This window comes from Astatotilapia calliptera, chromosome 2, assembly GCF_964374335.1.
Source record: "Astatotilapia calliptera chromosome 2, fAstCal68.1, whole genome shotgun sequence".
NCBI lineage: Eukaryota > Metazoa > Chordata > Actinopteri > Cichliformes > Cichlidae > Astatotilapia > Astatotilapia calliptera.
In genome coordinates, this window is record NC_137423.1 from 30,871,271 (window position 1) to 30,882,700 (window position 11,430).

The 11,430-nt window shown below is 40.4% G+C and overlaps 1 protein-coding gene, 1 long non-coding RNA gene and 1 pseudogene across 44 annotated transcripts in view; all 3 read left to right on the forward strand.

Moving 5' to 3' along the window:
- LOC113036849 (protocadherin gamma-C5-like) overlaps window positions 1-11,430 on the forward strand; it is a 271,126-nt gene that overhangs the window by 227,195 nt on the left and 32,501 nt on the right. The window contains exon 1 of one of the 39 annotated variants that reach the window (XM_080288439.1): window positions 4,607-7,086. The exons of the other annotated variants lie outside the window; for them this stretch is intronic. Within the exon in view, the coding sequence (XP_080144565.1) occupies window positions 4,630-7,086 (2,457 nt within the window). The 5' untranslated portion in view covers window positions 4,607-4,629. Of the gene's footprint in view, window positions 1-4,606; window positions 7,087-11,430 lie in introns of those variants that run through there. 39 annotated transcript variants of the gene reach the window in all.
- On the forward strand, window positions 743-3,843 carry LOC145420118 (uncharacterized). Of its 4 annotated transcripts, none has more exons than XR_013901418.1 (5): window positions 743-780; window positions 902-1,511; window positions 1,877-2,029; window positions 2,388-2,475; window positions 3,064-3,843. It is a non-coding gene; the product is annotated as an uncharacterized LOC145420118 (long non-coding RNA). The 4 variants fall into 4 exon arrangements; XR_013901419.1 differs by having other exon boundaries at window positions 745-1,033; window positions 1,448-1,511; XR_013901420.1 differs by having other exon boundaries at window positions 745-1,033; window positions 1,476-1,511.
- LOC113037238 (protocadherin gamma-C5 pseudogene) lies at window positions 7,116-11,079 on the forward strand (annotated as a pseudogene). The gene has a single exon (XR_013901312.1). The product of XR_013901312.1 is annotated as a protocadherin gamma-C5 pseudogene (transcript).

Here is an 11,430-nt window from a genome sequence, read left to right on the forward strand (position 1 = left end):
AAACCATGCGAACTGCTAATAACTTTTAATCCTCATAGGATATTTGACATATTTCAGTATTAGAGTTGTTGAATACTCAGCACGATTTGACTGTTTGGATGTTCGATATAGGACAGTGACAAGCAATTGAACAGCTTCACAAACAGTGCAAAAAGATGTACGTTTGTTTTCAGAATACAGCAGTGGTACATGTTTCAATTTAATCTAACATTTTACTGTAGTGAATATTATATTTAATGTTATTTCTTAGGTTTAATTTTTAAACAACTTGCCAATTTAAAGTTAATGTTATTGTAGAAACTGCAATATAAATTAAATAAGATTAATTATTGTAAGAACGCGTTAAAATAAGAAGAAAGGTGCGTATTTTTGAGTTAACTGTTCAGTATTGTTGAATTTTTCATCTGTGAGCACCCGTGTGTGTGTTCTGTGTTATAGTCTTTGTGCTGGGTCTATAATATGTCTTTCCCTTTCGTATTGGATGCGGGGTCAGTGTTGTGAGCCAATAGCATGGGAGGCTGTACAAAGAGATCTACTCCCTCCCCCATCCATCCTGCTCACTATAGCCAGTGCTTCTAGCGCGGGATGAGAAAAGGATGCGTTTAAACACTGGGATTAAATAATATACCATTATTACACTTCTCATGATGTATGAACGACTATTTATTTCGCGTTCCACGAGTGCCTCGTTTATGGATTTCTCACCAGTCTGTTTTTTTTCTAAATGATGTTTCCATGGGGAACACTGAAAAAAAGGGACTGGCCATCTCTTGGATTTATGTAAGCATCTTGCATGTATTTAACACAATTACCTCATGTTTTAAAGATAAATGTAACTATATAGTGTAAAAACTACATGATATGCAGAAAGGGTGTATTAAATTGTTCATATCATGTTCAGGTGAAGTAAGTCAATAAGATAGCAACGTTAAATCTCGTGAAACCACGCGTGATTTCATCTCGCGGGCTTTGGATCGTGGTTCAAAAAAGGCATCCATCTCAGTCAAGTCGAGCAGCCAACTCTACGTTTTTGGTATGTCTTGATTTTTTGAATTAATATTTACCATATTTCAGCCAAATGTAGTTAAACGTCTAGAGTGTCGCCATGTAACATGCTAAAAAAGAGCCGTTAGCTTATTTGCTGTTTTATCTGTTGTCAAAGAATTGGCGCTTTTTCATTTGAATTTGTCTTTGGCACAAGAGCCGTAATATCACATTAAACCTAATTATGAGGCACTCATAACATAATTTGGTTTTCTGTGTGAATAGATTTGCCAACTGACTCTTCAGTTACATTGTGTATTTACTGCACCGTGGTGTTAGTGAGATTTTGGACATTGAACAGCTTTAGCTAATATCATCAGCGGCATTATGCTAGCTTACATCCCTACCCCTCCTGCCCTCACCTGCTGTCCTTTTCTTTTTGTTTTTTTTGCTGCACATTGAGAGACCACATCTATTCTGCATTTCACCAGGAGTCAGCTGATGGATTGTGGGTTCAAGGTGTTATGGTAAGAAAGTATATTCTATTTTCGCTTAAGGTTTCTGTAACTTAATTATAATAGGTTTTGTATAATTATTAGGTGCATGCATACACAAATAGACCACCCTATTAAAACAACTGAGAAATCCAAAATCTGCCATAGGTTTAACTTATACCTGTATGTATTGTCAGAAAGGTGATTACTGGACTCACATTAATGCACACTTGAACTAAAATGAGGTTGTAACTTGTGGGTTCTTGGGTTGCAAATCAGAAACAAACATCTTTGGATTTTTTTAATCCCATAAGATCTGGAAACACAGTTTTTATTCAACAAAACATTACTGATTAACCAAGCACAGTGCCTGCTGTTATTTCAAAATGTTATTTCAGATAAAATGCAGCATTCCAGTGCATCCCAACCATGCCTTTACAGTCAAGGTTTCTGACGGAGCTGAGTTTCTCTCTGACAGTCTGCTGAAAGTGTTTGCAAAGTGATCGGGGGAACAGTGCACAAAGCTAAAGGATGTAGCTGCCATGATGACAGTAAGAACTTTAAAATTCTTTAACTACAAAGTGCATTAGGTCAGTAAAAGATTTTTATGCTGCATCCATTGAAACAGTCAACTATTACCTGTGAGTACTGATTCCACTGAAAGGATGCCATAATTTTCGTCATGCATTTACTGGCCCACTGAGAAAAAATTATCTTTTTTTAAAAATATATGTTCTGGAAACTATATATCCATAAAGTTGATGTCAAACAGGAATTTTTGATATTGCTTTGTAGATGCTGGTGTTGCATGTTGACTGGTTTAAAAAGTCAAGTTTTTGTCTGGGATCATTTTCTTCTGTGCTACTGAAAAGTTCACAAATCTCTGTTTTCTTTGTTATAATACTTTAGGATGACATTAATGCTCAAAGGGGGTCTCATCAAAGTGCTCCGCATCTGTGTGAAAGACAATTGCAACATCTTGGTGCAGGAGTTCATGGTGAGTGTTTTATGAGTAGATTGTGGCTTTGCAACATTTAAAAATGCATTTAGTTATCCACTTGATCCTCATTGGACTGGTTAGGACCAGTAGTCCTCTTTAATAATTTGAAGTTCACATGAGGCCTAGTAGTGAACTCGGCCGCCGGCCCTTGAGGCCCCACCCCTACCCCTGTATTAGGGGTCACATCAGTGTGAAAAAACTTTAAATTTGTCATTCTAGTGAACAAAGAAAAATCCCCCCAATATTTACATTAGCTTTTGTTTGAAAAAAAAAAAAAGACCAACTGACCAACAGCTAACCAAATTGTGGGGCTGAAAGTCTAAATTCTAACATCTTCTGAGTGACATAACCTGGATTTCTGATGGGCCGGTGTCTTTCTAACAAAAACTAATGTAAAGCATTTGAAATTATTATGTTTTTCACTCTCTCTTAGAAACTCTGTTAGACCATGAATGGCAGCATGGCAGGCAACTCTTTGGCTATAGCTATTTACTATGGTTTAAATTACTCTAACATTAGAACTGGTAGATTCAAAAGAGATGAGTTTAAAAGGGAATCTTAAAAAAATGTTTTGTGTTTAACCAGGACTTGACTGAGGCCACTGCACAGATTGAGAAAACCACAATGAACATCTGTCTCCAGAGATGCGCCAGGCAATGACTTTTCTGATGTTGGCATCATCATCGAGGGTATAGTAGTTCTTCAAGATCTGGATAACGTGACCTTTGCAGTAGCCATGCTGTTTGGACCTTTTTTATTCCTTCAATATGAGTTACCCATCACAGCTCTGCTACACTTTTGAGGTGATTCAATGGGTGGTAATGGAGTTGGATGCAACTCAGCTCTCAAGAAAAGCTCACAACTAAGACAAAACTGCTCCTGCAAGGAAAGCTCACTGTTATGCATGCAAGGTGATCAGCTCTAGGTGAGAGGACATTTAAATCTCACACTTGTTCTGCTGCATTTTTGAAGCTCAATTCCAGGAGCAGATCGCAGGGTTCATTTTTATATACTCTGCAACTGCCATGAGGACAAGCTGTTTTTGTTGTTGTTGTTTGTTTTTCCTTTTGCTCTGTACAAGTTCTCTGTTTGTCTGTTTGGCAGCATTTTTCAATTTCTGTTTGTATTTTTTCTTTCTTTTACTAGTGAAGAGATGTAGCGTGAACAGTTATAGAGTCTAAATATCCCATATGGGTCGTGTGAAATGGTATTTTCAGTTTCATTCAGTTGAAGTAAAGAACGTTGAATATTTCTAAGTGTGCTGTTTTGAACCAAGATGTCACAGTATGATCAGTGCTGTAATTTTTGACAGTCACTGTATCAATGTTATTTTTGCGTCTCTTGAATAAAGTTTTTGACCTGCAAGTGCTAATTTCTTTAGTTATTGGGGTAAAATGGGTAATGTTAATAGGAAGGTGTTTGCCAATTCAGTAACCTAATTTAATGTTAATGGAAACTAACATTTCCTCAAATTGTTTAGTTATAATTGTTGTTTAACTGAATCTTGACGTCAGAGGCCTTAAATAGAATGTTTTGTATTGTCCTGTAACATTTTTCAAAAGAAACAGTCCAATTTCTTTGCTGTGATTGATTCCAGAGAACACGGAAGAACTGACATTATTTAACTGTTGATTTATATAGATTCAGTGGAGGAGTAATGTCAGTTTAATTCTTTACCTACTGTCAATGCAGTGAAATTAGACATTTTGTTTTTAAAGGTTACTGGTGGATGCCAGCAACCATCTTGGAAGAGAACAATACAATCTGTTATAAGGCCTCCATTTGAAAATTGTGTATTTGATACTAGAATATAATAGCAAAATGTAATTTGAAGATAACATGTAGTATTTAAGTGACCAAGTAGTATTGGGTAAAAGTTATTGAATGGTGTTGGGATAAAGTGAAAAAATTGTGAAGGATTAAAATATTCCAAGAGCTCAAATTACTTCATCAAAACATGTTTAAGTCACATTTTATCAACACAAATTGCACAGGTTTATTGAACATGAATAAATTGTGTTAATTTAACTCAATTGTTTAAGTTGCTGCCAAAGCAAAACATCTGTGTGCAACAAATGTCCACCATTGAATTAAGTAAATCCAACAACATATTTTTTTCAGTGAATAACGCTGAATTCTAGCGGATCGAGGATGACAAAGAGAATGGGATACAGAGACTGGAGATGGCTGGCGCTTTGGTGGCATTATGTGTTCTTTCTCTTGTGGAGTACAGTAAACGGACAGACTCGCTACAGTATCCCAGAAGAGCTGGAAAGAGGCTCCTTGGTTGGAAATCTTGCTAAAGATTTGGGTTTAGGACTGTCAGATATTTTTAACCGTAATCTACGTGTCGCCTCTGAGGCTGGTGAGCAGTATTTCAGCGTGGATGCGGGGAAGGGTGAGCTTTCAGTGAATGACAGAATAGACAGAGAGGCATTGTGTGGACAAAGCGCCAGCTGTGTGTTACCTCTGCAGGTTGTTATAGAAAATCCGCTACAGTTACACCGGATCGAAGTGGAAATTAGAGACGTAAATGACAATGCCCCTAGTTTTCTCAAAAGTGATCACATAATTGAAATAGCCGAATCCACAGCTGTAGGTGTTCGTTTTCCCTTAGAGATGGCAGTGGATCCCGACGTAGGGAGCAATGGATTAAAAACATACACACTAAGTAAAGATGAGTGCTTCAGTCTAAAAGTTAAAGAAATTGAAAATGGAGGGAAAATACCCGAATTAGTATTGAATAACTCTTTAGATCGCGAGAAAAAATCCACTCACAATTTATTTCTTACTGCCATAGACGGAGGTAATCCTGTCAAGACCGGAACTTCCAAAATAATTATAACTGTGCTTGACTTCAATGACAATGTGCCATTATTCGAAAACAGTTTTTATAAAATCGCTGTTGAAGAAAACATTGCAAATGGTTCTTTTGTTATTACAACAAAAGCAACAGACATAGATGAGGGTCCGAATGGAGACATTGAGTACTCGCTTGGTGTACACACACCGCCATCAGTGGTCTCGTTGTTTTATATTGATGCTGTAAGCGGGGATATATATCTTAAACAGCAATTAGACCACGAAACTCAGACATCATATCGTATAGATATTAGTGCAACAGATAAAGGCTTCCCTAAAATGGAGGGTCGCTGTACTGTCCAGGTGGATGTATTAGACGTAAATGATAACGCACCAGAAATTGTACTCACTTCAAAATCAACTTCTGTGCCCGAAGACTCTCGCAGCGGCACTGTGGTGGCTTTGCTCAGCGTTCGTGACCTCGATTCCGGTGATAATGGCAAAGTCACGTTACAACTTCCCAAAACGTCTCCATTCACTCTGAAACCTTCGTTTTCTAATAATTACGCACTGGTTACCAACGGTCCTTTAGACCGAGAGAGATGTTCAGAGTATAATATAGAAATCAAAGCCACTGATTCAGGCTCTCCTCCTCTGTCCAGTAAGAAAATCATACCTGTCACTATCACTGATGTTAATGACAATGCTCCTGTATTCACTCAGAAAACCTATAATGTGTATTTAAAAGAGAATGGAGTACCAGGCTCTATCCTGTACTCAGTATCAGCATCTGACATGGATTTCGGTGAAAACGCAAAGGTCTCTTACTCTATACTGGACTCTAAAGTGCAGGACGTTTCTGTCTCATCGTATGTTTACATTAACTCAGATAACGGCAGCATCTACAGCATGCACTCGTTTGACTATGAGAAACTGAAGGTGTTTCAGATTCAGGTCCAGGCAAAGGATCAGGGCTCTCCGTCTCTCAGCAGCAACGCCACTGTCCATGTTTTTATCCTGGACCAGAACGACAATGCCCCCGCTGTTATTTACCCCTCCTCCGCTGCCATGGGCTCCCTCTCTCATCAGAGGATGCCTCGCTCCGCGAAAGCGGGTCACCTGGTTACCAAGGTGACGGCCGTGGACGCTGACTCGGGCCATAACGCCTGGATCTCCTACAGACTGGCGGAGGCCACAGACGCCTCTCTCTTCACTGTCAATCTGTACACAGGGGAGGTGAGGACTAAACGCGCTGTGTCCGAGCAGGACGACTCCTCTCAGAGGCTACTTATAGAGATCAAGGACGACGGGGAACCGATCCAGTCCTCTACAGTCACGGTGTCCATCATGCTGGAGGACAGCCTACATGAGCCCATCTTAGACCTCCGACATAAAGCGGCCGAGCCCAGCAAGAAAACTGGGAGAATCACCCTTTATTTGATTCTCTCTCTGGCCTCGGTGTCCGTGCTGTCTCTGGTCACTTTCCTCATCTTAGCGGTTAAATGCATCAGGAACAGCAGTAGCAGCAGTACGTGCTGCATGAGACGGACTGACTCTGATGATTACAAGAACCCCAACAGAAACCTGCAAATTCAGCTCAACACTGATGGACCTATAAAATACGTGGAGGTCCTGGGAGGAGACATGCTGTCTCAGAGTCAGTCCTTCAGGTCCTGTATGTCTCCGATGTCAGAGTACAGCGATTTTACTCTGATTAAACCCAGCAGCACCACAGACTTTAAGGAGGTGATCAGTGTTCTGGATGCTTCTTTGCCCGACAGCACCTGGACCTTTGAGAGCCAGCAGGTGAGCATAGAATACTAAAAGAAGTGATAAGTAAAAATTTGAAAGATCACTGATTGTGCCGCAGCAGAATTTAAAAAAAAAAGAGTCATGTTTTACTTACAAGTTTTGAATGAGTAAATAGCTTCTTGTAAACTTATAGACTGTACTAAGTAGTGTAGAAAACCAACGGTGATTTTTTTTTTCAGTCTACTGGCAACATTAGATGTTGGCTTTGAGTTCTTTTGAGCAGAATATAGATAATAAAGCCGCATGCGGGCAGACAACAATTTATTTTAAGGTTTGCATATTTAAATGACACACTGGGTTTTATTTCCATCTAACATTCGTGATTAGATTAAAGTCTTTCAGTAAACCCTCTACAGTGCACAAAGGCTCTTCCAAATTGTTCAGCACCGCGAAGGTGGACAGCGACGCTTATTGGAATGCATGCTCTGTTTGAAACACACATACATTTTACACGTGGCACATGCAGACATGCAGTTAAATGGGATGCCCATTATTTACACATCTTCCACTAAATTTCGTTGACTGGATTAATTAATAATGGAATAGCGAAATAAAAAATATTTAGTATATTAAGTGATTTATTAGTTAGTGGGATAATATGCTTTGCATTGCGTGAAGTCCAGTAATTCGTGATTACTGCCTGTGATCAAAGTGAATCCGGAGAGAGAAAATAGATGCTGTGACTTTAAGAGTGTCGATTGGTTTCCTTCTTATTGGACGGCAGAGATGGCTGATGGGCACCAATAGGATTCAGAACTGTACAAAGCAATCTAGTCCCTGCCCCCATTCATCCTCGGTACTCGAACACTTACAATGAAGAGAGGCAGAGGACCGAAGGAGCAATGCGCTCATATTTTATAATGTTACGGTTTTATATGTGTCCTCAATAATATGTGGGAATGGTTCTATGGGAATCATACCTGCGATGATGGATTTCAGAATTTTTCAGTGCATTATGTCAACTGGAATTAATCTTTTATAACGGACCAAGGATGACAAAGAGAAAGGGATGTCGAGACTGGAGATGGCTGGCGCTTTGGTGGCATCATTTCTTTCTCTTGTGGAGTACAATAGACGGACAAACTCGTTACAGCATTCCAGAAGAACTAAAACAGGGCTCTGTGGTAGGAAATCTTGCCAAAGATTTGGGCTTGGGATTATCTGATATTTTTGACCGTAAACTGCGTGTTGCCTCTGATGCTGATAAGCAGTATTTCAGCATGGATGCGGGGAAGGGCGAGCTCGTGGTGAATGACAGAATAGACAGAGAGGCTTTGTGTGGACAAAGCGCCAGCTGTGTGTTACCTCTGCAAGTAGTTGTTGAAAATCCTTTACAGTCTCATCGAATTGAGGTGGAAATAAGAGACATAAATGACAATGCTCCTAGTTTTCTTACCCAAGAAATTAATCTTAAAATACCAGAGTCAGTTGGTCCCGGCAGACGTTTTCCTTTAGAAAATGCAGAGGACCCCGATGTTGGGAGCAATTCTTTGAAAACGTATACTTTAAGCAAAAACGATCATTTTTCATTGAAATTCAAGGACACAAAGAGTGGTAAAGCTGTCCCAGAATTAGTGTTAGAGAAACCCTTAGACCGCGAGAAAAATGCTTTCCATCAGCTGCTGTTGACAGCTTTAGATGGAGGAACCCCAGTCACATCGGGAACATGTAAAATCACAATTACTGTACTTGATAATAATGATAACTTTCCAGTGTTTAGTGAAAACGAGTACAAGGTTGTTCTAAAGGAGAATATCACCACCGGGACGTTTCTAGTTAAACTTACAGCAACAGACGCCGACGATGGGCTTAATGGTGAAGTTAGATATTCTTTCGGGTCCCGCACTCCTGACTCGGTGTTATCAACATTTGCAATCAATGTGGAAACAGGAGAAATTATATTAAAGGGCCCATTAGATTATGAAAGTAATAAATATTACCTTATTGATATAACTGCTAAAGACAGAGGGGTTCCCGAAATGGAAGGTCACAGTCGTGTGCAGCTGGACATAGAGGATATAAACGATAACGCTCCGGAGATTGTGCTAACTTCGGGTCCTAGTCCTGTACCCGAGGACGCACGGAGTGGCACAGTCGTGGCACTGATCAGTGCAAGAGACCTGGACTCCGGTGAAAATGGCAAAGTGACCTTACATCTTTCCAAAAGTTCCCCGTTCGCTCTGAAACCTTCGTTTTCTAATAATTATGAATTGATTACAAGCGGTTCTTTAGACCGAGAGAGATCCTCAGAGTATAATATAGAAATCAAAGCCACTGATTCAGGCTCTCCCCCTCTGTCCAGTAAGAAAATCATACCGGTCACTATCACTGATGTTAATGACAATGCTCCTGTATTCACTCAGAAAACCTATAATGTGTATTTAAAAGAGAATGGAGTACCAGGCTCTATCCTGTACTCAGTATCAGCATCTGACCTTGATTTTGGTGAAAACGCAAAGGTCTCTTACTCTATACTGGACTCTAAAGTGCAGGACGTTTCTGTCTCATCGTATGTTTACATTAACTCAGATAACGGCAGCATCTACAGCATGCACTCGTTTGACTATGAGAAACTGAAGGTGTTTCAGATTCAGGTCCAGGCAAAGGATCAGGGCTCTCCGTCTCTCAGCAGCAACGCCACTGTCCATGTTTTTATCCTGGACCAGAACGACAATGCCCCCGCTGTTATTTACCCCTCCTCCGCTGCCATGGGCTCCCTCTCTCATCAGAGGATGCCTCGCTCCGCGAAAGCGGGTCACCTGGTTACCAAGGTGACGGCCGTGGACGCTGACTCGGGCCATAACGCCTGGATCTCCTACAGACTGGCGGAGGCCACAGACGCCTCTCTCTTCACTGTCAATCTGTACACAGGGGAGGTGAGGACTAAACGCGCTGTGTCCGAGCAAGACGACTCCTCTCAGAGGCTCCTTATAGAGATCAAGGACGACGGGGAACCGATCCAGTCCTCCACAGTCACGGTGTCCATCATACTGGAGGACGGCCTCCATGAGCCCATCTCAGATCTCCGACATAAAGCGGCCGAGCCCAGCAAGAAAACTGGGAGAATCACCCTTTATTTGATTCTCTCTCTGGCCTCGGTGTCCGTGCTGTCTCTGGTCACTTTCCTCATCTTAGCGGTTAAATGCATCAGGAACAGCAGGAGCAGCAGTACGTGCTGCATGAGACGGACCGACTCTGATGATTACAAGAACCCCAACAGAAACCTGCAGATTCAGCTCAACACTGATGGACCTATAAAATACGTGGAGGTCCTGGGAGGAGACATGCTGTCTCAGAGTCAGTCCTTCAGGTCCTGTATGTCTCCGATGTCAGAGTACAGCGATTTCACTCTGATTAAACCCAGCAGCACCACAGACTTTAAGGAGGTGATCAGTGTTCTGGATGCTTCTTTACCTGACAGCACCTGGACCTTTGAGAGCCAGCAGGTGAGCAGAAAACAGCAGATATTCAGTGAAATGTGTTAGGTCACTGTTGAATATATAATTTAAATTGTGAACTATATTTATCGACTTGTTGCAGGACAATATTGCGATAAGCTGTTGTTATTATTTATATTATTAGTAGGAGTATTAATAGTAATAGTAGTAGCTTTACATCTATGATTTTATTTCAACACGAGTCAAAACGATGACCCACAATCGTTTATTCTGAGACACACAGTTAACATAATATACTGTGATGTTTTATTTTTATTTAATACTCATCGTTTCGTGGTATAAAAGCTCTAAGTGGCATGCTTGTGTTCGTGTTTATGAGCTTCATACGTATGCAGTCATACCTTTGTTGTTTTTGTGTATATTTAGTACTTGCAAAATTGGACCTATTCGATAGCACCTCCCCTCTTCATTGCTTCAAAAATAGAAACTGTCAACAATTCCTCTTAATCAAACAAAAACAGTCGCTTGTAGTGATTTTATGGCAACAGAGAAAATTACAATTTTGCAAAAATTAGTTGTGCTTTACACATCTCACCTGCATGCTTTGTATGTAGAGAATGGGCAGATTAATTTCGCTTTGTTTTATTTCTTTGTTGGAAATTGTTCTCTGTAAATGTCCGTTTTCTTTAAATGAATGGATGGAAGAATTCTGTGAAAATATAAATAACATAATGAGCCTCAAAATCAATTTTAAATCCAGAGAGATGACGTTGGATTAACAGGTCACACGACCAGCAGTGCATATTGGTGTACGGATTTAATCTCAGTGTTGTTGCTGTGTCTTTAACGGCACTGCTCAGCTGTCTTCCTATTGGATGTTACTGTGAGACGCTCTGCTCCAATAGTATACAGAACTGTACAAAGAGATCTACCTCCTCCC